This window comes from Ambystoma mexicanum, chromosome 4p, assembly GCF_040938575.1.
Source record: "Ambystoma mexicanum isolate Mex_15411 chromosome 4p, UKY_AmexF1_1, whole genome shotgun sequence".
In the NCBI taxonomy this organism is placed as follows: Eukaryota; Metazoa; Chordata; class Amphibia; order Caudata; family Ambystomatidae; genus Ambystoma; species Ambystoma mexicanum.
Genome location: NC_090927.1, coordinates 812,838,070 through 812,864,982, shown reverse-complemented (window position 1 = coordinate 812,864,982; position 26,913 = coordinate 812,838,070). Strand labels below are relative to the sequence as shown.

Genomic DNA, 26,913 nt, shown 5'->3' with positions numbered 1-26,913 from the left:
TGGGGACTGGAACTTCAGAAATCGCCACATGACCTAAGAATCCGACGAGGGAGAAGCTGAGCCGACCTGCCACGACGACTCCACCGGTGGAGCCCTGCTGGACCGTCTCACCACTTTTCCCAACGACAGATCTCCCGCCGGAGAGTCTTCTTCCTTTGACTGATGAGGATAACCAGTTTCACCGTCTTTTTGCCTTCCCGACGTAGCTCGTGGCCGCCTTGCCTGTGCCAAGCACCCCGGCAACCGGGATACCACGTTTTACCGCAAATTAAAGGGTAATACCTTTAACCGGAAAACTCTGCGGCTGATTTCTTCTCTGGCAGTGCAACAACCTTCATCTTTCCTCCAAGTCGAGATCTTCTCTTCCCCTGGACGACGACGAGACTTGCACCCGCTGCCAGGAACAACTGCCACCGCTGGAGGATCCTTCCCACTTAAGGTACCGTGTCCTGCCCGGCTTCCCTTGCCAACGACTGTACGGGGTAGATTTAGCCCCCGGATTTCGAACCTGGGTTAGCCTGGGACACCCTGGCTAAACTTTTCTGAGCCTCTCTAAACTCTTTTCGAACTCTCTGCAATACTTTCTAAGCCTAGTGTATCTGTGTGATCTTGGGCGCATTTGTGCTCTGCTCTCTCTAAGAGTGGGCCCAGCCTATGGACTTTGGCTCACAAGTGACTTTTGCTCTTCTGCCTTGCTTATAGTGTTCTTAAATCTTAGAGTGGTGTATCCCTCCATATTCTGTCTTTTTCTCTCCCTTCTTCATGAACTTATTGGAGTGCCATCTATAGTTAAGCGCTCACCTCTGTATGAAAATAAGTGGTGTTGACTAAGACTTATCTAATAAGGAATAAGGGTTGCATATATTATAATAGTAATTGTGTTTAGAGTGTTTTACCATAAGAGTGCTGGAGTGTTTCAAACAGTGTGTTTTTAAATAAATAATTATATGTTTTGATACCAAAGCTCTGGTCAGTGTTTGCTTGTATTATTGTGTCTGAGTGCCTATTGTGTATACTTTGCATACTGCCTAACTCTTCTTGAGGGAAGTCTGACTGCTCAGCCACAGCTACCAGGTAAATCTGGGTGGTACAGACTGCTACCAACTGGGTTTACTGTTAACACCTGTAGTCCTAAATCTTTTGCAGCGTTCCCAAAGGGAACTGCACAGGTTTCTGCCTAACAGCCCTTCATACCGGGACGCGCGCGTACACGCGCCTCGTCACGGAGTAAATACCGGGATGCCGGTAATAGGAGGACATCACAACTCACGTGGGCATGCAATTACCGGCATCCCGAGGGCAGTAATTAGGGCCTGCACGATGGCGGCCATATAGGCATCGCTGACCACCTGTAAACAGCTATCTGCAGTCAAGGCAACTGCCACAGGTGCACACAATCGCCACAGGTGGAGTCAATGGAGCCTGTCCCAGTATAAAAGCAGTACACCCACACACCACACCCCTTCCTACACCAAAATGATACCACTAGCGGTTGCAATCATGGGGCTGGAGGACATACCTATACTGCTACAACTACAGCAACCGCAACTACAGCCACAGCAGCAGGCAGCACAGAGGAGAAGGAGGTTGAGACAGGGCCAGCCAGTAGTACCTCGCAGGCACAAACCTTTGGTACTTTACAGAGTGGAGGAGATGATTACTGCTGCACTCGCTCTCCGTTAGCCCCATTGAACTTGAAGTAAACGGAGAAGACTGGGTGGGGAAAGCCCTGAGGATATGTCACATTTCTCCTGGCCCCACTCCTCATCTCTCTCTCCTTGCCCTCTCCTCTCCTTTTCCCAATCCCCTCCTCACATCTCTCCTACGCACAATCTCCTATCTACACCTCAGTGCCCTAATTATACCACACTCTCTCTCTGCCTATCTCTTCCAAATATCTACCCCCACCCCTCCGGCTTCACTCTGCCTTCATTACTACTCCCACTACCGCCTTCCTACCATCCACTCTCTTTAGCACTCTCACTTGCTCTTATTTCCCCTACACTTCCCCCTCTCTCTTTATCTTTCTTTCTCACTCACCTTTTAAACTCCACCTCAATCTACTACACGCAACTGGTACCACTCTCTCTGAACCCATACCTTTCCTGCACTCTACACCAACTCCATCACCAACTCTTCAGCACTCCAATCCACCATACATCCTCTGCCTGGTCTCTTGGTCCACGTCAACACTTCCTGACCTCACCCCTGCAATCCCACACACTGTCTCTCTCATTCACTCTCCTGTTATACTGTGCTCATCCTGGTTCTAGCTCCACCACCCCCTTCCATTTGTTCCAGCACTCACTTGACTCTACAGGCCAATATGTGGTTATCCCTTTGCCAGGCCATGGGTTAAACAGGTACGCAGTTTTAAAAACTCTTATCCCTGCACTTGTTTCGAACTCCAATTTTAAAGTTAGATGCCATGCGGCTCAGGAAGCTGGTTTCCCTTTTGTGTTTCGACATGTGTCAGTGAGTTTTGCTTCCAATTCAATATGTGGAAGATTGTGATGCCTCTCCTGCTCCCCTGCAACTGCTTCTCACTCTGTTTGTTTTCTGTTGCCCCACCATTTCCCTGGGATCCGTCCGAGTTTGGTAGGTTGGGTCTCATCTCTAGCCAGTCAATTCCATTGCTGTTTTCGATACCATACGCCTGGTTGTGGGCCAGGTTTTCTTGGTTGGGCCCAGGTTTATTCTGAAAGTTACTTTCCTGAAAAAGACAAAAGAGAAATCTGTCCAGAAACAGTACTCTGAGGCATCATGTAACAGAGGGTTGTACTGACATTCACATACAAGGCACATGATGGGTTTCAGGAACCGGGGTCCCCTCAACTCCCCCTCTCCGTCTCTGGGATCGGTCTGGCTATGGCTTTCCCTGCCCTGGTAGGCGCCCAGTGGGCAGGGGTCCTTGCTGCCCGTTGACAGGGTCCAGTCCCGGACTCTCTCTTACTATCCTGTGGTCTTCCTTGATATGCATTAGACAGGGCTCCTCCTCTCCCTCTGTTCTGTCCTGTTCTGGCCAGCTCTGTGTCCCACACTTTCCTACACGGGCTGGAGCTGCTTCATTTGTAATGACATAAGTCTAGCCTAGGTGTTTTCTTTCTTGTTCCTGCCTACTCATGAAAATGCTTTGCGACTAACAATACTTTAGTCAAGTTCTTGCCTTCCCACCCAATGAGTATTCCTTATTCCATCAGCGAACTTTGGTTGGATTCTCTCCTTTGCTCTTCTTGCACACATTAATTTTAGTTCAGTCTTCTTCAGACAGATCTCTAGGACTGTCTGAAGTAGCCTGTCATTGAAGTCCTTCACTGCATCCCTCGGGATTCTTATAATGGTCAATTGCGTTTCTGCTTCGACAGAGTGAACTGTCTGGAGGCAGTGCAGCCCCCAATAACTGGAGTTCAGAACAGGTGGAGTTGTAATTTTCAATAGTAACCTGCAGCTCTTCTTGAAACTTAACTGGGTCTTCACAAATTTAAGGACACCTTTTGCACACTGTTAAGTAGATCAGTGGATTGCATTGTGCATGTAGTCACTAGTGCATTGCCTGCCCCAGGTAACTGTCTCAAAGGAGCTGTTTCAGTGTCAGTTCGATGGAGTGAGTTAGGATACCATTCCAAAGTCGCAGAAGCCCCAGATGCCGATGAACAGTCACACAGATCGAAAAAGCCACCAATGACGCAACGCATCCGAAGCTGAAAATGATTGTATTGTAGAGTCTTCCTGTGATCATATAGGTGTTGACTGACTATATGTCAGTGGTTCAATGAGGGATGAATCTAGGCTCTGAACTTGGCTCTGCTCGCCTGGTGATTGGAGCAGAGTATGATGCTGCTGCTGGAATTTGGTTGGGTCCCTGATCAGGTGCAATATTTAATATAGCAGTGTTATGTGTCCAGAATGTCCCATAGGAGAATAATGTTGATTGACGATGTTATGATATGTTTGATGGATACTTATGGTGCTGCTAAATGAATACATTTAAGTATACCTTTATGTGTCATGTTATGATGGGGGATTTATAAGGGTAGTGGAAAAACTTGAATGGAGGGTGAGTCAGAAATGGATGGTAAGGGGGGGGGTGTTCCCTGTGATGTGAGCTGGGGTGAGGAGGGAGGTAAAGTGAGTTAATGTCTCAAGTTTTATGGTGTAAAATATAATTGCATTGATGCATTGCTGTAAGTATTACTTGGTTTGGTGACATAATGAGAAATAAACGCAATAAAACAAATATATATCATGAGTCTAGACTGTGCTCTGGAGGAACCCCTTGGAGTGCCATATAAAGACTATTGTAAGATTTTCTGTTCTTAAGGATGGTCAAATTATCATGCTCTGCTTTCAATTCTTTTAACTGTTCTAGGAGTTTCTCTTGGGCCTCTCTTAGAGCTATGGTCTTTGACTCAGAACGCCTTTTAGTAGCTTCTGAGTACCAATCAAAGAAGGAATCTAACTGTTTTTGGGGCACTTTTGATCCCCAATCTTCTAGGGTACACTGCAGATACTGTCTGGGAGGATTGCTATGTGTAAAATAGTACCATTTATCCAGAAACATACAAGTCTTGGGTGCGTAGTTTGTGTACCTGAAGTAGCACTGGCTTGGATCTACCTGATCCCATTGTCACAAGGGTCTGACAAGAATTTGCTTACCGAGGAGGTCTGCACCATTCTTTTGCGATGCCCTGTTCATTAACCGCTCAGTAACAGCTCTTTACACACCAGTGTCAAGTCGCCTTTTCTCCCCCATTACAATCTTTTACAATAATCTTTTCAGTTTCTCAGTTCCTACAAACTGTACCCCATGCAGTAGCATTGAGACGCTGTTTATGTTCTCCGTTACATCCCATGTCACTAGCAGTACAGAGACCGGGTAGAGAAGGAGATGAGGATTACATACTCAGTGAGGAGGAGCTGAAACCTTGATCAGTTTCGTTACGAGTATTGGACGAGCAGAAATTAAAGTCTGCCTCAGCAACAGTGGCTTTATGGCTGCACATATGAATTGGGTTGGGGATGTGCAGATGGGCAGACAAAAAGAATCATTCATTCTGGAATACTAGCTGTCTTCCTGCACTAACAATTTACGCCTCTAAATGTTGGGTATGGGTGCATATGCTTGAATATGTAACTTTTTACCTTTTCTGATGGTCAGATGTCTCCTGACCAGATGGGATTTTTTGTTTGAGGAAGGTCTTTTAAACCGATTCAGAATATTAGCTACCACAGACAAACACAACAAAAGGAACAATAAAACCTTAAATATTTATCGAACGAGCCTCTGAATAAAACCGCTTTCTCTTCCAGTTACCATTTTGGGTCTAGCCAACATTACGAGTTGTTTACATGCCCGTACCGGCCTAGATTGTTTCCGTCATGTGTTTTCTTACAATGCCTTGGCATTTTTAGTAGCACTGTGGGCAAAGCCAACATGAGTGTTCTTGGGTGGGTATACTGGCCTACATTATTGCAGCCAGCATAGATATTTTTATGTGGGCATGCTGGCCTTCACTAGCTTTCTAACAGTGGTATTTCATTTTTACTGACATTATGTGCAAAGTGCACTTAATGCGGTTTTAGTTTGGGCTATTCAGTGACGCTTGCGACTCCTGTAAAGCTCAAATGATTGCATTAGAGTACTGCTTCAAGTACATATAGGGATATGATATAGGTATATGATATGATGTGGCATTTATAACGTGCCTATACACAAGTGTTTCAAGGCGCGACGAGGCAAGGGCGGGGGAACAGAGGGAAGACGGAGACAACAATCTTACTAGGCCAGGTGACAATGAGCAAGTATCCCCGGTATGGATAGGATCGCCTGGAGTCGAGATTTCTGAGATATTCATGAACTTTACACTATTTTCTTGTTTGTGACACTATACTAAAAACATTTTTTTTTTTAATTTTAAATTCAATTTTATTAAATGTTCAAAGTTAACATTTATCTTCATTAAGGCAGCACAGAGGAACAGTTACATCCATGAGTATAGAGAAGACTTATCATCATCATTCTGTTCCACGTCATATAGTATCATCAATAAACGATTAATACAACCAAGAGTGTGCACATAAAGGAAGTAAAAATAGAAAAAAGAAAGCATAAATAAAATCAGAATATTGAACATTCTTTACAAACGTTAACAATTTTTCCCATCCACCCTCCCCTGCCCCGAGAAAGAGAGTCAAGTCGTTTAGGGAATAAGGTATTATGGTGCTACGGTCGTCAGCAAGGGTGAAGTCTTTGTTACGTGCGGTGTATTTAGGGGTTCAACATGTGGGAGGAGCGCCTGAAACCTTTGGGCGGCGTTTATGTAATGGTGAGGGGGGGGGTATAGCTCAGAGAGGCGGAAGTCAGTACACTCTTCTCAAGAAACATGATTTATTACATTCATGATGGGGGGTCGTCAACATCTGAAGTTGGGTATTCATTAGACGTGTGCGCTCTCAGAAAGTCTGACCATAGGAGCTCGGATTGTGTCGCTATACCGTGGAGGGATGCAGTGATTTTTTTCCATGGTACATATGTTCAACACCACATTGATCCACTGTTGTTTGGACGGGGTCGTGGGCGATTTCCGTTTAGTAGCAAGTAAAGCTTGCGCCGCGAGCAACAAATGGGGGGTTAGGCCCCGTACCTTTGTCCATTCATCTTCAATTTTTTCGAGGCTGAACAAGACTAGGTGCGGATCTGCTGTTCTGTGAATCCCATCAGTGTGCCTGATCCATCCCAGGACCTCATCCCAAAAGATCTTGATCTTGGGGCACCCCCACCACATGTGCCAGTAGTCTGCAACATGCCCACATTCACGCCAACAGGAGGGGGAGGAAGATTGGTACATCCTGGACAATCTATACGGGTCATACTGCCAGCGATGTAGAAGTTTTATGGAGTGGAGTTTATATTGACATGATATGGAAGTACGCGAAGCCATAGTACACATTTTGTCCCATTCGTCATCGTCTATATCCATCCCCATATCAGTCTCCCATGGCCGTCTGAGTGTAAGTGAGGATCTACCACCTCCGCCCAGGAGTAAGTTGTATGAGGGAAATCAGGCTCTTCCTATCCGTCTTGGAGTCTAGCATTTTTTCGAAAGGGGTGAGATCTCTACTTAATTTTTCCTTCCACTCAGATTTGGTCAATACCCCTTTAATTTGTAAATAATGGAAGGTGGAGAGGACTTCAATATTTAGGGCTTCTGTTAACTCTGGGAGGGTGATAAATGAGTCACTGCGGAGGAGCTGGCCCACTCTTTCTAGTCCCGCTTCAAACCATGTCTGGAACCTCTCGACATTGGGGATATAGTTATTAATGCCCGGGACCATAGATGACTCAATGGGGACGGCCATGTCGTGATTCCCGTCATCTCCGAACCCTCTCGCCATATATCCCATATAATAACAAAGAGCGTGTGGTTTCTCGTTCTCCTCAATACCCAGTTTCGTGGAGCCCATAACCATTCCCCAAGTGTTGCTAGGGTCAAGTAATAGTTATCCAACCCTACCCATTGTGGTTCTTTGTGATTGCGTAGGTGGGGGACAAACGCATGCATTTGGGCAGCGGCATAGTATTTCCGGAGATCAGGGAGTCCCACCCCGCCTTTGTCTTTGGGCAGCGTCAACATAGAGTAGGCTATCCTGGCCCTTTTCCCCCTCCACAGGAATTTTAGAATTTCCCTCTTCACCTCAGTAAAGTATTGTTCCGGTATTTTAATTGGAAGCATTTGGAAGGGATAAAGAAACCTCAGGAGGTAGGTCATTTTGACGGCGTTGAGGCGGCCAAGCCATGAGATTGTCAGTTTATCCCACCTGGCCAGATCTGCGCAGAGCTTGGTAAGAAGTTGTGGGAAATTTGCTTCGTACAGGGAGTCTAATTGTTTTGTTATGTGTACCCCGAGGTATTGCATCTTGTCATGTTCTATCGACAGTCCCAAGGAGGAGTATTTCATAGTATTCGCCTCAGCATCTCCCTGAAGGGGAAAGAGCGTGGATTTGGCACGATTGATCTTGAAGCCCGAGAGGCGACCATAGTCCTCCAGGAGGAGGATGGCTCGGGGGACCGATTTCTCGGGATTAACCACATGTAAAAGAATATCATCGGCATACAGGGCGAGTTTATATTCAGTGTGTCCTAGATGGATCCCTTCTATGGCTTCATCTCCCCTGATCTTATGTGCAAGCGGCTCAAGTGATAGGGCAAACAAGATGGCTGAGTGGGGACATCCCTGTCTAGTGCCTCGCTTCAGTTGAAACCACCTGGATTACTCTCCGTTAACGAATACCGAGGCAATAGGAGACGAGTATATCGCTTTAATTCCCCTTCTAAGGTTTGGGCCTAGTCCGATTTTTTTTTTTTTGAAGGACCTCCTTTAAGAAATCCCAGTCCACCCTGTCAAACCCTTTTTCAGCATCAATGGAAAGCAACGCAGGGTTGGTATTTAGGTTGTGGGAGGCGTGCACCAAATGTAATGTCTTGCGCATGGTATCTGCACCTTGGCGGCCAATTATAAAGGCCACCTGCTCGGGATGGATAAGGCGGGGCATGAGGGATTCAATCCTAGCTGCGAGAACCCTGGAGTATATTTTGGCATCTATATTAAGTAAGGAGATGGGACGATATGATCCACACTTCGTGGGATCCTTCCCCTCTTTCGGGATAACTGCTATGAGTGCTTTGTAAATGAGTCTGGAGGATTTCCTGTTTCTAGAATTCGATGAATAAACCAACAAGGAAAGGTGTGAGTTGCGGGGCGAATGTTTTGTAAAAACCTGCGGTATACCCGTCCTCCCCCGGGGATTTGCCTAATGTAAGTCTCTTAATGGCCTCTTGGATCTCCTCTCCCGTTATAGGGGGATCAAGCGTATCTGATTCAGTTTGTGTCAATTTGGGCATAGCAACGTCATCTAAGTAGGATCGAATGCTGGGAGTGTCTGGGTCTCATAGAAATCCGCAAAGGATTCCGGAATAGTGGGGTGGGGGGTTCCCACACCCGGTTCTCCTTCTAGTATCTCTTGAACCCTGCGTTCTGCCCGTTGGGCACGGAGTCTGGCTGCTAATAGCGCGTCAGCTTTGTCCCCTTTCTCATAAAATTTCTGTTTCAAGAGGAGGAGCTTGTGGGCTATTTGCTCATGTTCCAGGAGGCGTAACTCTTCCCTTTTTTTCTTTGCTTCTAGAACTTTGTCAGGGTCAACAGTGTCCCCTTTCTCCGCATCACTTTCCAGTTGGGTAATTTCTCGACGGATTCTATTTTCAATTAAGGCCCTCTCTTTTTTATTAGCTCCCTCCCACATGAGGATTCCCCTCCATGTTGCCTTACCAGCTTCCCAAACCCCCTGTTTCGAGACTTCCCCAGTATCATTCATTCGGAAATATTCTTCAATTTTAGTTTCTATCTCTAACTTGAAAACAGGATCCTTCCATAACATCTTGTTACATCTCCATTGTCCGCATCTAACGGGCAAGGAATCCCATAGTACATCAACGGATACCATATCGTGATCGGACCATGAGATGGTCGCGATTTGTGAGTGTGTGGCCGTGTCAAAAAAGTCACTGGAGGAGTAAACGTAATCTATGCGAGTATACTTATTGTGCGGGGCCGAAAAAAGGTGTACTCTTTCTCCATAGGGTGCATGCAGCGCCACACATCAATCAAACCAAGTCCATCATCGTTTTAAATTGAGTGTGATCTCCTCCACCTGCATCCCGTCTTTCTGGGTTACCGGGGTGCCAGTTGAGATCCGGGTCTGCCCATATGTTAAAGTCACCGCCAAGGATGACGTGACCTGTGGCCTCTAGCATTATTGTGGGGATTGTTTTGGATAGAAATCGGAGTTGTCCCACATTGGGGGAGTAAATCGTGGCGATCGTAATGGACAACCTTCCAATGGTCCCCGACACCAGGAGAGCCCGACCCTCTGCATCAGACCAAATATTCGAGGCCCTGAAATCTAGCCCTTTTCTGATGAGTACTCCCACTCCCCCTTTCTTTAGGGGTCCGGAGCCCCAGAATTCCAACCCAGTTCTTTTTCCCAAGATTGCCCTTTCTTCTCCCCTCATATAACTTGGTCTCTTGCAAAAAGAGTATATCCATATTTGACCTTCGAAATTCTCTAAAAAGGAGTGATCTTTTAGTAGGTGAATTAAGACCTTTGACGTTGAGCGTTCCCACCCTCATGGTGCCCCTGGTGCATGGTTCAGCGGTCAGTATAGCAACATTTTGAATGCTCGTGTGGACCTGATGATCGCTGTAACTTTGACCCCTGGAGTTTAGACAACCGTACCAGCATTTCCCCTTTTAAGACTTTCAAATGTTCCCTCGATTCAACACGCATTCTCTTCCCGGTTCCCCACCCACCACCCCCCCTCCCCTCCCTGAGTTTGGTGGCGTTCGATCGATCCCAGTTGAAAGCACTGGTCCGAAATCGAACCACTAGAGGAGACCGTTACCTCACGATCCCCGTACCTAATAAACATCACTAATGTCCAATGAGCCCCCTACAAGCCACCCCCGATAATAATCAGTTGAGTGTCATATAGATGGAAGATTCAAAACCATTTTCACAGCACATAACTTCAAATTCTTCATATTAAAGGTTAAGTCAATTTAAATGCGTTACACTCGTTCGGTGTCGGCTGCCTCCCTCTGGAGAGCCATTTCCTCTATGGTACTTCCTCAAGCCCTTCACCTTCCTCCGTTTCGGGCCCTGCACGTGCCATTCCCCTTGGCTTCCAGGTGGTTGGTCGCGATGTTCTTCGTGTTCCTGCGGGCCCAGTAGTTCGGAGATGCATGCTTTGATATCTTGCTGCGAGTTTAGTCTAATTCGCGTGCCTTCATGTTCAAACGAGAGGGAGAAGGGGTATCCCCACCTGTAGCGTGTGTCACGACTGTTAAGCCAAGTAGTACGTGGTTTGCACATTTTCCGTAGAGCCAGGGTCCGAGACGAGAGGACCTGGAAAATAGTTATTTGAGCTCCACTGAGGGTGATAGCACCCCCACTCCTCGCTTTCTCCAACACTCTCATCCTGTCCTGGTAACAGTGAAACCTTGCCAACACCGATCGCGGGCCTCCAGGCGGGCCTCCAGCTCTGTGAATGCGCTCCGTTTTAGGTTCATCAATGTTGTCGTCTGCGACGAGGAGCTTAATGATGTCATGGAGAGTTGATTTCAAGTCCTCCTCCGTTTCCCCTTCTTTCTCTGGAATCCCAAAGAAGCGCAGGTTGTTCCTCCTTTCGTGATTTTCCAAGTCATCCATCTTGAGTTTAAATTCCTGTTCCCTTCGTTCCAGTTCTGTTATTCTATTGTCTAGCATTGTTTCGAGGACATCGATTGAGGCCTGGTTATTTTCAACTCCTTTGACCCTGTCTTCTATGCTGTCAAGGCGCTGTGTGAGCTTGTCGATTTTCCCTCCAATGTTGGCTCCCGTGCTTCTTATTTCTGCTAATAAGTCCGCTATGTCTCCCTTCGTAGCAGCAGTTTCTTTATCCATAGTGGAAGATGCAGCCATTCCGGACCCAACGTCGAGTCGGGGTGACGTTCTGTAAGCGTAGGCAGCAAGTCTCTGTCGGGCGTTCATGCGTCTATAGACCTGTTTCCTACACGTTGGTTCATGGAGTTGCCGGAGTACTCACTACCACAGAGGAGGCACACGCCCCTGTTCTCTTCTCTTCCTTCCTTTACACCTCGGCCGGAGCAAGGTGTGTCAGGGGGCCTTTCCCTCTGCAGAGCTAATGTTTTCGCGCCTTGTAGTTCGGGCTGGGTCTCTTTCCAGTGGTAGCAATCAGTTACTGGATGTTTAATAGCTCTTCAGTGGATTTTGGTCATCTCCTCGTGACTATGCGTGCTGTTAAGGCTCTCAGTACTTTCTCGACCCTCTGGGGTCATCATACGGGGGAACCAGGACTCCGGATGGTTAAGAGGATCCCCGCCGCATATGGTGGAATCAGCAGCATGGGGTCCCGTGTTCCACAAGGGTAGCGCTCGTTAGGGCTGGCGCATTATGGCCCTCCAGGCTTGGGCCGCAGAGTAAGGTCACTGGTGTCCCAGGGGTCCGGGGTATTGGGATGGGAGGAGGCACACGCCCTGGAATCAGGGGCCTTGCCCTCCCATTTGAAATGGTGGAGTTCTATGGGCTGTGAGGCTCAGTGGTGCTTAGTGGTGGGCCAAAAGTGCCCAAATGCGGCCTGGTTGAGGAGTGTCGTGCTGGTCCCCACGTAGCGGGGGGAATGTTCCGCTGATCGCGGGCTTGCGGTCGTGTTGGCCCACCGGGGCCCTCAGATGAGGTGGGGAGGCGATGGGAAGACTGTCCGGGCCAATACCCACAGGATATGCGGGAGGCAGCTGGAAGTCGGGCCCGTGCTGTCCGCGATGCACAGTTAGCCGGGGCAGAGAGGGAAAAATGGAGGCCCTGCGCGGGCCGAGCTGCGCAGCCCGTAGATGAAAGCGGGCTGCAACGCGCTCTGAGGAACGCGCAACGGGGACCGCGGATAGGCTCCGCGTATCAGGAGCATGTGGGACTCACCAGCGTGGGTCTTCATAAAAGTTGGGCCGAATCCGAAACTTCGGGTCTGCCGTAGGGTGGGCGGCAGGAGCACCCGCCACACGTCGAGGGCTCTCCCACTCCCGGAACAGAGCCCGCGGCATCACTGGTCTCCGGCGGCTGTGGGCTGCTGCAAGGGTGCCGCGTAGGAGGCCCTGGGGGGGAAGTTCGGGCCGCAGCTCTTTTCTCTACCGAAAACTCCGATTTTCACTGGAGTTTCACCGAATGGGTGGGGGCCAGGGTCAGCAAGCTTGGGCCGTCGTTGTTTAGCAGGTGGGGGGCCAAAAGTGGGGGCTCAGAGCACTTTTGGGGGACCGTGAGATGGAGCTCACACAGAGAAGATCTTCATCAGTGCGCCCCCTGGCGGCCAACTTAAAAACAATTTTAAAAAATTTTTTTTTATAGAATTGATGTTGAAATTTGCCCCTGATGAAGAGATCTGTGTTCTCAAAACACATTGGGTCTGATGAATAAAAAAATACCTACAAAATCAATTAATATTGCCTTTGATCATATTTATATAACAAGGAAAAACAATTTTGAAAATATTTTTGGGAATTTTGACATGATATATCCTAAAAAAATAATAGCCTTTACAAATTGCTGAAATTAATTTTCTAAAATGTTTGGCTTATATTGGAACCTAGGATAGTGTGTGAGGGACGGAATTTCCCTATTAGGGAACTTTATTTTGTTCTGGTCCAATTGGGTTGACCTCTTCTCCTCAGCACCTGAAACTTGACTACATTCAGTAATATCTTTGGTTTAATAATCTAACTTTGCAGACTACAAGGAGTGCATAGTATAGCAAGTGTGATATTCAGTTAATTCAAGTTGTAATCAGTAGATTCTCAAACAAGGCCCAAAATGACCAATCAAAGTTAACCACAACCCACTTGTTCAATTTCTCTTAATTAAAGACAATTCGAACCCCTCGCCAAAATTTCCCAATCACTTCATTGGATGGTTACTGCACCAATCAGTGCTGAGATTCTTTTTTACCACCTTTGAAAGGGAAGAATGCCTTCTTCTATAAAGACCTAGTTAAAGAAAGAAAACAGTACTAGAACCCCATTACTATCACACATTCACATTCATGCACCTCCTTCACCAGCTGTTTCCTCAAATCTCCTATAACTTCTTGAAATGAAGCAACCTCCCACCTTCTGTATCGGCCCAGCTCTGCCTGTGATTACAGTGTGCCTCAAAGATCGGACATTAGACTCTTTCCCTCAAACTGACAGGCACGGATACATCTATCAGCAAACCAGAAGCATTTGACACACATATGTCATATTTTTTAACATCACATGACATCATTTATATTTGTGTAGGAGTGCTAGCCAAGAAATGTTTGTTCTTCCCAAATAATTATTTATGACATCAATTATGACGTCACAGAAAACTGGAGCACACAAATGACATCACATAACTTCACTTAGTATTGTTGCAGAAGTGTGAAAGATGCCCTCCTGAATAATAAATGTGAAAGATGTCACAAATGTAATATTTAACAGAGATCAATACAGTACGTAAAGGTATTAGAGTGTATAGTGCAATATTTGCCATCAGCTCTCCCTTCAAGCTGGTCACTTTTCAAGCATGATATTCCAATAATCACAAGTTTGGCACTACACCACTACATACTGAGTATTTACAGTCAAAAGCTATTCTAGAACATTTGTAAATTCATCCTTAAGTAGGTATAATTTGCATGAAAATGTATGTCCGTTACACGGATCGATAATGGGGTTAGTGATATTAACAATGTGAGTAGGAATACAATTGGCTTAGCTTCAATAAGGAGATGACAACCATAGTACCACGTTCAGCTGCTCTCAAAACTTTGAATTTCATGCTTGAGCGGAAGTGTGCCAAGCATCAAAATAATTAGAATTGTGATAAGAAAGGAAATTATTAGGGGTTTTGTGGAATGATGTGAAAGGCAGTGGCAATTGGTCACGTGCATAGTAATACCATTTTTAAATGGCACAATTCCATCAAAAGCTTTACCACAGAAACCTACAGATATAATCTTTTTTAACCTGTGTGTCAAGCCTGATAAAACTATAACATTATACGTTGATAAGGTGTGCATATATACGTGAATGACATCAAACTTTATAATCCACTTCTTAGGAATTCCACAACATAAGCAATCGTCTCAAAATCAGAAAAATGGAACTCACCAGTTTATTGTTGCTGGTTCTACTTTGCACTCTTGTAATGGGATTTTTTCGTTCTGAATGTAACACTTCATTTTGCAAAAGTAGATCAAGCTCTCTTTCTTGCTTAAAAACTGATTCCTCTTCCTACAGAAAATAACGCACATGCATTTATCTTTCTGTTTGGAGTTTTCATAATTCATATTGTTTGGGCAAGCCTTTATATTCCTAAAGCCTTTGATCTATCAGGAAAGGCTACTGAACATAGATATAGTCCCTGTATGTGGGTACCTTATTTAGAGTTACATTGTGACGAGGTAGGTGTGTTTACAGAACTACTTTCTTTGGGTAGCCAAAAACTTGAGCAGCCAAGAGATTGCTCTCTGGTGGTGCTTTGCCTTTTACCAGTACATTAGAAAATCAAATTATGACTCCAACAAAATCATGACCATCTAAAACATCCAAAATGAGAAATATAAAATGTATTACGATCACACCACTTCATAACAAATCCAGGAAAGGATACAAACCATACAGGCCACAGCCTTCATGATCTCTTTCCTAGGCAAAGTGACTACACTTGAAAATTTCACAAAACATCAAAGTAGTTTACAAACGTTAGGGAACTTTGAGCTGATTAGGCAACACATATAAAACCTAATGAAGGTCATTTTCAATAGTTATTGTAAAACATAATTCGCAAGTGGCCGCAAGACACTCTTAATGTAGGCAAATCAATGGTTTGACATACTGAAAACCAAACCAAACTCCATTTCAAAACTAGTGCAAATGCTGGGGAAGTTTTGCCCACATGCTTTAGTATTACACTAAAGGGATGGGAAGAAGGGAAACAGTGAGTTGAGCTTTTTTGAGGGAAATACTAGGTTTGTAGGCTGCCAGGGTAAAAGGATCCGGGGGGCTTGCATGCCTATAGCTAGCTCCTCCGTGCTAAGAATTACGTTTTGAGGAACTGCTACCTCTTGGGATTACAATGAGGGCAAGTTTTCTGTGTGTGCATGCTACCCTACCTCCTTCCTTGGTAAGTACCTTTGTGAGGTGCTTCCTGGAATTCAGGAAGTGCTACAAATACTCAAGCATCTGAGCTGGGAACGCTGAATTTACCATCTCACCCCTGCTGAAAGTTATTATTAACTATGAGCTAGTTAAATCCTCTAGCTGTACTCACCCAAGGTAAAGCAATCGTGGCTTAGTTGAAAGGGGGTAAAGCTGCGTGTGTGTCCCAATGGGACTGCACAATCCCATTTCAAGGGCACACATTAGACTTCTAATGATTGAGGGTAAGACATGTGGGAGATTACCGTATTCTGAGAAAGCTGACATGTCAAACCCATACTCTATCAATTCTTTATTTATGAAGAATGTGCCAAGGCTTGAGAGGGGGTGAGAGCAAATAGGGTTTCCTAGTTAACAAGGTTGCACACTGGAGTTGGCACGAAAAGGATTTCCTTGAAGTTATTCAGGATATTTTATAGGTACAAAGATTGCAAAATTCCCACTCCCTGGGGAAAGATGTAATCAAAGATAAATTAAGAAAGAAGAGTTGGGAGAACGTCTACTACAATTGGCTTAACGTCATTCACCCCATTGTCACTTCAGGTGGGCCTAAGATTCAATTATGATGACTGTAGGGAACCCCCCACCCCCACACTGACAAGAACAACCCTATGAGCTCTACTCCCAATAGCACAATCCCCAGGCATCACTATTTACCTAGGGAAACATCAGTAATTTCCCTGGAAAAGATTTAGAACAACATTGATTGACAACTCCCCACCAGTTGTAAGGCCTGCTCCGATTTCAGCTATTTTGCTTTGCTTTGTTTGCAGGAACAGTAAATGCATTTTCATCCGCCACTCATTTAACCATAAAGTTCTATCAACTACCATTTCACACTGCTGGTAATAGTACGGTTCTAGTTAAAAGAAAAATGTTGGATAATAAAGTTTTCAGGCTGAGTAACCAAGAGACCATAAAAAAAGAACTGGTACACAGAGCAAAAGGCCATGAAGCCAACATGTTGCTGTTTTCTAGCTCTCTGCCACTCAGATAAACAACATAAGCTTATGCAGCATATTTGCTTATCTGACATCCTTGGATTGCCAATGATCCCGGATAACAAAGGTTTTCCTCCATCTAAATAGGTTGGCATTAATTACATTGTTGTGCACCACATCTGTGCACTTTTTGAACATCCACTTTTGCCTGCTTGGATCTATCAATGCCGTACATACTTATGACCTTGGACATTTGCTATTGTACTGTAATGATGTACTCTTTTTTTTTTTTTTAATTTATTTATTTTTTTAACTTAACCTCTGCTTTGAATTAACCTCAAAAGCAAACCTGCATTGGGTACAGTGCAGTAACATATGAGGAGAAACCAAAAGTAACTATTGTAACAATGTATATCAATAAGCTACATTAATAACAGTGAACATCAGGAATGAAAGGAAAGGAGCCAATAACATGAGATGAGCTAAAATAAAAAAATACAGATAGAACTCCAGCAACAAAATGAAAACAATTTTATTTTTGAGAGTTTATTAGGAGAAGCTTTGGGTAATGTTCAAAAGCAAACCTCACCCACAAGATGTTTTCCGTTTTATCCAGCAGTATCTCTATGTCACAAAGTTCTTCCTGTTCCTTTAATTCCCAATCGCTTAGCCAGTGAATGCCATTTGGCAATCTGCACCATAGAAAAAAAATGAACAATACATTTGTTTTAACAGAAAGAATAAATGTGGCTCAAACTATGTTACTTTCCATGACATACATGGCATTAAAATAACTAATCTTAAACAAAATGCAAAATGTATATATCAAAATCAGCCCTGCAAGTATCAGTATGTGATGGGCTTCCAAACATGTCAACAGTTGTTTTTAACAAAAAAGTCCTTCGTGAGATTGCCTTTTTGTACACAATACACTATTCAAAATCTAAGCAATTCTTGGAAGGTGGGCCTGGTGCTTTGGCCAGGTTATACAACTCCAAAAAAAAGAACTGCTGTATCCTATTTTATTCATACCCATTAACTAAAATCAACAAAGAAATACAATAAAAGAAATATCTGTTAAAAAAAAAAATCTTTATTCCAAGTTTTCATTCAAGTTATAAGACCAAAGGACATTTTGTTACAATTGGCAATACTACAAAAAAGAAAAATCAATAGGAATATAAAAATATAAAGCTGAATAAATAAAAAAAGAGGGACCAAAGAAACCCCCGCCCCCCACATCGTGGGAGGGGGAGTTGGTGGGGTGATGGATATCATTTTTCAGTGGGGTCTGAAAGGCGCAAATGACTTCAGTGAGTTAAGTTGCTAACTTCAAGAGGGTAAGGGGCACCCCTCCTCATGACCCAGGTCAGCCCCAGACGGTAAGTGCCCAGCAATCCACTCGATCAGCCTGATTCACCATCACCCATTTAACATTGCCTTCCTTACATGTAGCGAGGGGGACCTGAGCCATTGCATTGACAATTGATAGGGATTAAAAGGTCAGATAAAAACAAGTTTGCACTCTGGGTAGAGTGCTTAGCCAACCACGTGGCTGGAAACGCGGGCAAGAACTGTATCTGCAGCCACTGAAGGCCCTTCCAAGGGTGCCTCCAATTTTGTTTGGCACCCCTGGCCCTCTCCTCTTGCCTGTAGCCCTCCGTGGCCCTCTCTGACCTACACGTCATCCCACTGCCTCCACCCACCATAACCCCACTTCCCTGCTGGGGCTCCTGACACCACTGCTCCTTCCCGTGGGGGCGCCACCATAGAAAATATATTTTATTTTATTTTTTTTAAACTTTATTGATCATTTTAACAATACAAACAGTTAAAGAAAAATACAAAACAAAATACAACCTACACAACAAGTGGGGTACATAAGAGATAGGGGGTGAATCGCAGCAACGCAAATATGATATCACAGCAGCGGATGTAGGGCAGTAGGGCACAGGCAAAGGCTACCTGAATCAGGAAAGTCATACATCTATGCAAACATATTGGTCAGACCTCATATCAAAGAGAAGCATCTCAACAGTAGTGGCTTAACAGTCTGAGTGGGAAACCTCTCACCAAACTCCTAAAGGGGAAGCTAGAGCGCAATATGCTTATTCATGGACTCCAGAGAAATAGCAAACATTTCTGCCGCATCTATTTCCCAAATCTTGTACCATCAAACATTGACCTGTGGGCCCTCCACCGTCTTCCAGCTTCAGGTCCGAGCAATATGAGCAGCCAGCAACAAGTGACTAATTTGCAGGGACCAAGAGCCCCTTGTGGGATTAAACGATTCCACTAGGGGATCTGTTAGTAATGGGGAACCGATTATATTCTTAATCAGGGTCAGCACCTACTTCCAGAACCAGTGGGACTTTTCACAGGTCCACCACAGGTGCAGAAAGTCACCCCTCTGGCCACAATCCCTCCAGCAAAAGGGGAATAGAGGGATTCATTTTGTTAAGATGGGTTGGATACATGTGCCATCTGCATTACATTTTGTATGCCTTCTCCTTGTTTGTCATACATCAGGACGCTGTGGCAGTCCTCGCCCATATCTTGCCCCAGATCTTGTCCATAATTGAGCAAACAAGGTCCTCCTCCCATCGCAGCATATAGGTTACTCCGGCAGTCAGATCTGATCTGTCCAAGAGTCTATACAACCTAGTGACTTTCTTTTTGGGGAACCCCTCCTGCACAGTAAGTTCCAACGCAGTGAGCAAGCGGGTCCCAGCCTCTGGGGTTTTGGGATTAATAATAATAATAATAAAATAATAATTAGCAATCCGATGTCTAATTTGTAAGTAGCTGGACAACCCTGCTGCAGTCTCCACCCCTCTTTGCAATGCCCTTGCCTCTCACTTTATCTCTAAAACCCAGGACATCTTGTCCACCCTCTCCTCTGCTCCCCCTCCTCTCGTTCTTGGCGTGTTGACCCTCCCTCAACTACCCCCTCCCTCTTTCTCCTCTTTTCTCCACTGATGAGGTCGATAGACAAGTCCGATCTATGATAGCCTCATCAAAACAGGTCCAACCCTGTTCCTCTAAAACCATTAGGACCACAGCGATACCCTCGCTCCGGGCCTTGCCGACTTCTGCAACCTCTCCTTTGCCTCTGGATCTTTCCCCCTCCCCTCTGAAGCAGTCCCTTGTGCATCCTCTCCTCAAGAAACCCACAGCTGATCCCTCTTGTCTGGCTATTGCCCAATTTCCATTACTCCCTTTTTTGGGTAAGCTCCTTGAAAAGCTGGCCATCTCTCAGCTTAACCTTAATTCCGACTCTGGCTCTCTCCATGACCACCAATCTGGTTTCAGAGCTGCCAGAAGCACGGAAACTGCTCTCCTGAACTTCCATGAAGACCTTCTCTCCAACCTTGACTCTTGACCATTCCCTCTGTCCTCATCCTACTTGATCTCTCCTCTGCTTTTGACCTGGTCAACCATACCACCCTTCTCAATCGTCTCCATGACAACCTGGGTATCACCAATCAGGCTCTGGCCTGGGTGACCTCTTTCCTTTCAGATCGACCCTCCCAGGCACAACTTGGGTCCTTTCCATCTCCCTCTCTACCGGTGGTGTTCCCCAGTGGTCTAACCTTTCGCCCTGGCTTTTCAACCAATACTTGGCAACTCTCGGCTACTCCATTTCCATCTTCTGCTCAAACTTCCAGTGTTAGGCTGATGACACCCAACTCATTTTCAGGCTTCCTTCAGCCACCTCCTCTCCTTCAATCACCTCTGATTGCCTAATCGCCATTCAAAATTGGTGTTCCGCCAACGATCTTTGTCTAAATGCCAACAAGACTGAGATCCTTCTCATTGGTACACCTTCACCATCCTTTCCCCTCACTCTGTGGCTGGCCTCCCTTGGCCCTCCTCCTACCCCTACCTGCGAGGCTAAGAACCTTAGAGTCATCTTTGACACCACACTTTCCTTCTCCGCACACATCTCTGATGTCTCTAAAAAGCCAAACATTTAATTGCACCTCCTTAGAGGTACTATGCCTTTCCTCTCCTTCCCCCGGATGCTCACTGTCTCCCAAGCTCTGGGTCTCTCTAGGTTAAACTACTGTAACAGCCTCTTTCTAAATCTACCTGCCTCCACTCTCCGGCCTTTACAACTAATCCAGAACAGGACTGCGAAACTTGTCCTTGGCCTCAAGCCCTGGAATCGTATCTCTCCAGCCCTGAAATCCCTTCATTGGCTCCCAGCGGCAGCAAGGATTCAATTTAAAACCCTCTGCATTGTCCACAAGGCTTTCTGGGGCCTGGGTCCAAAATACCTTCAACTATCCCTTCCGTAAATACCTCCCCTCTCGAGCCCTTCGCTCCTTTCCTTCTAACTCCCTCAGGGTCAGTCGTCTTTCAAAGAAACGAGCTGGGGGTAGATCTGTCTTTGGCTAGGGCCTCCGTTTGGAACAGCCTCCCGGTCACCTTGAAATTTGAGGAAAACCATCTCCGGTTCCGGAAGCACCTCAAGACCTTCCTCTTCGCTTCTGCCTTTGCCCCTCTTCTCCCCTGCTGATCTGTTTTCTGTCTCGGCACCGTGCACCTGGCCACCCTCTGTCATTCGGGCCCAGGTACCTGTTCATTCTGCCACCCTCTTGCACTGCCTCCTGGCCACCCCCTGCACTGGGGCCTGTATCTGTACCCATACAGTCCCCCTCCCCCTTTTCTTCTGCACTTATTAGATATACCCTTCTGACTAACCTAGCCGTTGTCACTTGCTGGTTGCACTACCACTGTTTATCGCCTTTATTTTTTTATTTTACTTATTTATTCTGTTTCTCTCCTGTTCCGTACTTTCCGTTTCTCCCCCCTTCCATGCACTTTCTCTGTTCTCCCTTTTCCATGCACTTGCGCGTTCTCAATGTCACTGGGCCTAGTAAGATCGTTGTTTGTTTTGTGTTCTCCCTTGTTCCCTTCCCTTTGCCTGGTCGCGCTCTGAAACACTTGTGTACGATCGCGATATAAATAAAATATCATTTCATTTTATAATTTGACAAGGATGATGTCAACTTTAGGCCCAGTTAGTCAAGGTTGTTTTCCCAAAGGAATGGGAACTCTTTTTGTATCGTGGCCATGATATCAGGGGATTCACGGATATTCGGTCCTCAAGGATACCCTGAATACATGGATTAGCCCGTATGCGGATCGCTAAGGGCTCCATCACCAAGGCAAATATAAGGGAAGACAGCGGGCAGCCCTGCTGTGTTTCCCTGGAAATAGAGATAAATTGTGAGCACTGTCCATTGATGCAGATTCTGGTCCCCACGGATTGGGTAACAGGCCATATGTCCCAAAAAGGAAGGTACAAAGCCAAATGACGGCAAAGTCGAGAGGATGAACATCCATTCAACCCTATCTAAGACCTTGTTGGCGTCCAGCACCAAGAAGGCTCACGGGAGTCGCTGCCTTCTACTACTCTCCATTGATAGCTGATCAGATCATATTGTGTGTGCTTTGGCTAATAATGAATCCAGTTTGAAATGGATGAAGCAAGGAGGGCAGGGCCTCCACCAGTCTGGTGGCAAGAAATTTTGATTATATCTTGGCATCGGTATCAAGTAGAGAAATTGGGTGTTACGATCAGGATAGGGTGGCATCTTTACCCAGTTTAAAAATCAAAGAATGCAAAGACTCCTCCATAGAATCGAATACCTTGCCCGAAACAAAAAAGGTATTAAGCCGGTTAGCGCAGTCAACAGTTGAGACTTCAACATTTTATAAAAGATAGACGGGAATCCATCTGGGGCCTTCTACTTTAAGAGCGAGGTGGTGGCTAGCTCAGTTTCCTCCTTTGTGATAGGACCCCATAGCGATTGGAAGAGTCTGGCAACCGCAGGTAGGGTGAAATAAGAGTCCTGAGCTTCCAAGTCAGGTCTCTCAGTAGGCAATAGCTTCTCATAGAAACGCGAAAAGACATGAAGCTTTGCCTCTTCTGTGAAAGCACCGTGTTCCCATGCCTATTGCACGTGATATGATTCCTATTCTTCTGCCATTTCAACTTATAGCCCAACAGCCTGTTGGCATTGTTACTTTGACTGTAATAAAATAGTTTCGTGCAAAGTAGGGAGTTGGTGGTTTTCGAAGCCATCAACGCCTCTGAGCTAGACATGGCTAGTCTGAGCTCCCTGAGATCTGGTTTGGGCATGGAGTAACGCGGACTCACGCACTTGAGATTCCAGTCCATCCCTTTCTCAGCTCAGGCTGTAAAATAGTCAGCTGACCGACCCATAAAGTCCCCATTTTTAACAGCCTTCATTGCATCCCACAGGACGCCAGGGGGGATACTCTGCTCATTATTTCTCCTGAAATAATGATTGATGACCATCGCAATTTCCCCACAGGATCTTGAAGCATGGGATCGTAAAGTTTCAATTTGCGACGTCAATTAGGTTGCAACCTGCTAACCCTTAACTGCAATGAAACCCTAGAATGATCGTAAAACAGTCTGGGACCAATAGCAACGCTCGAGACATAGGGAAATAAGGTAGATGAAACCAAGAGGAGATCGATCTGTGGAAAGCATTTGTGTGCATATTAATAGTGCTAGTATTCCCTTTCATTCCCATGGAGGAACCTCCAGACAGCCACCAAACTCAGCCCACAGAAAGCTTTTAGCAAAGTCTGAGCATTCATGTTGTCTATGGCAGACAGGGTGAGAGGTGTGGGGGAGTGTCGTGTCCAGTACGGGGTCCAGCATTAAACTGAAACCACCCAATAGTAATTCACCCTCTGCGCTGATTATCATTCGGAAGGTATAATGTACCCAAAGTCAAAAACAACCCAAAAAAGATTCCCTTCAGAAAGAGAAACCATCGACGTGGGTCCTGCAAAACATATTTGTTTTACAAAAGGAGAACCCTTTGCTACAAATATTGCAACACCCTTCTTTTTAACAGGGGCAGAAGTGAAGTATACTCGCGGGAACGCTCTGCAACATAGCCTGCATTGATCCAGCCGAAGTGTGTCTTCTGGATCATTGCTATATGAACCCCGGATGTTTAGAGCCTATCCAACATCAATCTCTTAACAGGTGAATTCAGGCCGTGATATTTAAGGGTCATCAGCTTAAAGGTTTCAGTGTCCACCTTTTAATACCTCAAATTGTGTGAGAAGAGAACATGTGACAAAAGTCAAAATGAAGAAATGTAACTGCAGCAGTTAAGCAGAAAAACCCTGTTCAGCCTGCCCCGGCCGGCACACAGACATGTGCCACGGACATGTCCCCCCATCCCTCAAACAGACAGTACCCCTGTACAAACAAAACAAAACCAACCCCCTCTGCCACCCACCTACCTAACCCAACTGAAAAATCCCATGTCCTTCCAATCGACCTTATGGGCCATACGGGGCACCCGGATAGGGCTAATATACGGCCCATGTCTGTTTTGAAAAAAAAAATGCCATTGCTTACCAAGAGAGAGCAGTCAAGGAAAAGAGAAAGCAATAACATAACATGTAAAGAACAGGGGGGGTCCAGTCAATCCCTTTGAGTTTGCAACTTCTTTGTAGCGGAATCAGATGACAGCACAGCCCTCAGGAAACTAAAGTCTAGTCTGCTCCACCAAGCAGAAGGTCGCCACACTAGGGTCTCCATCCGCCAAGAAACTAGTGCGTGTGAGGTGCGGGAGGAAGCCATAGGCCCGACCGACCTGCCGCGACCCCTGGACCTGACAACCTTCGACCAGGCAGAAGAGGGGGGTGGATCGCCCTGCACAAGGATGGGTTCATAATAGCCATGGCTTCTTGCTTTGTCGACAGTTTTGCGCTCTCCATTGATGATACAGATGACTGTGAACAGGAACCGCCAATGATATTTCAGGCACTTATCATGTAAAGATCTTCTCTTAGCCAGGGTGGATGGGGCGAGGTCCTGTAGAAGAGTTAGCTTAGTGCTATGAAAAAACAAGTTTCGGATCACACTGGAAGCCGCCATAATGCTTTCCGTGATACGAAAATAATGTACCCTAGTCAATACATCGGGCATCCACTTGTTGCAAAGCTGAACTGAGGAGCACACGTAGTGGGTGCAATCTAATTCTATGCCCTTGTCATTAGGCCATTGCAGAAGGGTTTTAAACATATCAAGGCTAAACATATCAAGGCCATACACGTGTAACGCTGAATCTTGAATCTGAGGCTGAATGCCTCTAAGCTGTACATTATTCCTCCTGGATCTATTCTCTGCATCCGCCTGACGCAACTGCAGCTGGTAATTCCATGATTCAAGCTCATCAACCCTGTTGAACAACGGAGAGCTTTTAAGAAGTTTTGCACTCTCCATTCTCTAGGTCATCTACTCGGGTCTCGGCTGCATCAATCAGCTGCAGACGTCTTCTGAGACAGATTGCATAGAGAACCCTGAATTTCCTTCGTTATTCCTACCAGCATAAGATCGGATCTGGTGGCTAGAGCAGGATCTGAAAATGAGCAATAGGACCAAGCTTTTTGGATTTATCTTGGATACCCATGAGAGCCAGCACATCGCCACTCTTACTGCCCTTGGTCATCTTTGCTATCAACATCGTAAAGCCAACATAGAAGGTAGCCTTCAGTCTGCCAATGTGGCAGCAGGCCTTCAGGCAACGCAGCAGGCCTAGTCTACAAATCAATACCATTGCCTCTTATACTCCAGCTACGAAGGTTCCAGAGTTCGTTATGCAGTATGCTCGCATATCATGGATTGATGAGCCAGTTCAGGGCATCAGCCTCCATCCACCCCCCACCCCTATCTCGAATAAACATGAGCGTGCAATGACGCCCTTCTGCAAAATGTCTCTAGGCCTGGCTGGCGCTGCCGGGAACTCATGCGGGGTCCTGAAGCCGCTCAAGGTGACCCAGCCTCCTCCGTCCCCCAACCGGCAGCTCCTCTATCTACTGTTGGCGGCGGGGGAGAGCTTCTCTGTTATGAAGCACCAGTCGCCCAGGCCCGATGGTCCGTCGTGAGCTCCGATAACTGCAATGGGCGTCATCTTGATCTGGTGAGCTGACAGGAGCCTCAGCTGAGATCCGCGCTCCCAGTGCAGTAAAACGTCGCCAGGCTGCCGAGATTTGCTGCGGATGGCGTCATCACATCGGGGCCACCCGCCCCTTATCAGTTATTTCTGGGGCCGTGGGTCGACGGTTGGCCCACATCCCCATTGGGTCATGGAGCTCGCATCGAGTGCGACGGCTCCGGCCATGCCCCCTTTTCTAATTTCTATGGTGATGCCCATTTTGTAGCCCCAGAAACGGCCCGAGAGAACGCTGACCGACAGAAGGGCGATTGCTACATTGTATGCTGTAAAAGTCAGGAATGGTTGCCAAACACTTTTAAACTTCTTCACAAGGTCCTTGTTTGTTGCAGTAATTTTCTCCATTTTGTGAAAATTCCACGGATTGGCCCATCAGTGTTAGTTATTCCACTTGTGGCCAATACTAAGCTCTGTGGCCACTAGGAAATGTGCGATAAATCTGACATGGGCAGTATGAAAGTCATAATCACCTGAATCATCCCTGGAACCCAACAGCACCACTAACGGGTCGTCATGTAGAGTACTTTGTGTCATTTCCATTATATGAGTGAGTATTGTCTTCCAAAATATCTTCAATTTAGGACAGAACCACCAAATATGTCCCACAGACCCAATATTTCCACAATCTCTCCAGCATTCATTCTTTAAAATATTTTATTTTATTCAGTTTACAACATATAAAGGACACAAGCATGTAAACCTCCTCTTTGTCCGTAGTCACTGATCACAAACCCACGCCTTCCCCAGCCCTCCGCCACCCCGGTGCAGATGCATAACTAAGCAAATCTAGTAGTCAAATAACCATTGGCCTGGAATCCAGGTATACACCAAATTGATCGTTTACAATTGTTCTAATAAAAAATTGACCGATTTTAAAGGGTCACAATTGACCTTTTCACAATTGACCGTATCTATATTTCTGAGGCTTGTGGAATCTGCTTAGATCACATGCTGTGCATAGGCCGACATCTAGTGGAAGCTGCGGAGTATTACAGTTTGTTTTTCGAAAGTCGAAAATGGGCGTCGACACAGGCGTGCCAGTAATACTATCCCTAGTGTGACGTCCACTGTACCCAAGATCCCTCACGCGTGTAGGATCCTCAGATTGTTTTTTTCCGCCATACTGGTCGGAAGCATCTTGCGGAGTTCCCTGGCCTTAGCCATACT

At 45.9% G+C, this 26,913-nt stretch overlaps 1 protein-coding gene across 5 annotated transcripts in view; it reads right to left on the bottom strand.

Moving 5' to 3' along the window:
- The window catches only part of LOC138453478 (uncharacterized), a 1,096,265-nt gene that overhangs the window by 45,762 nt on the left and 1,023,590 nt on the right, over nucleotides 1-26,913 (bottom strand). For 3 of the 5 annotated variants that reach the window (XM_069606373.1, XM_069606375.1, XM_069606377.1), the window contains 2 exons: nucleotides 17,319-17,421; nucleotides 14,739-14,861 (listed from right to left, as the gene is read on the bottom strand). In XM_069606373.1, coding sequence (XP_069462474.1) covers nucleotides 14,739-14,861; nucleotides 17,319-17,421 — 226 coding nt within the window. The remainder of the gene's footprint in view (nucleotides 1-14,738; nucleotides 14,862-17,318; nucleotides 17,422-26,913) is intronic. The other 2 variants (XM_069606374.1, XM_069606376.1) reach the window with 1 other exon arrangement.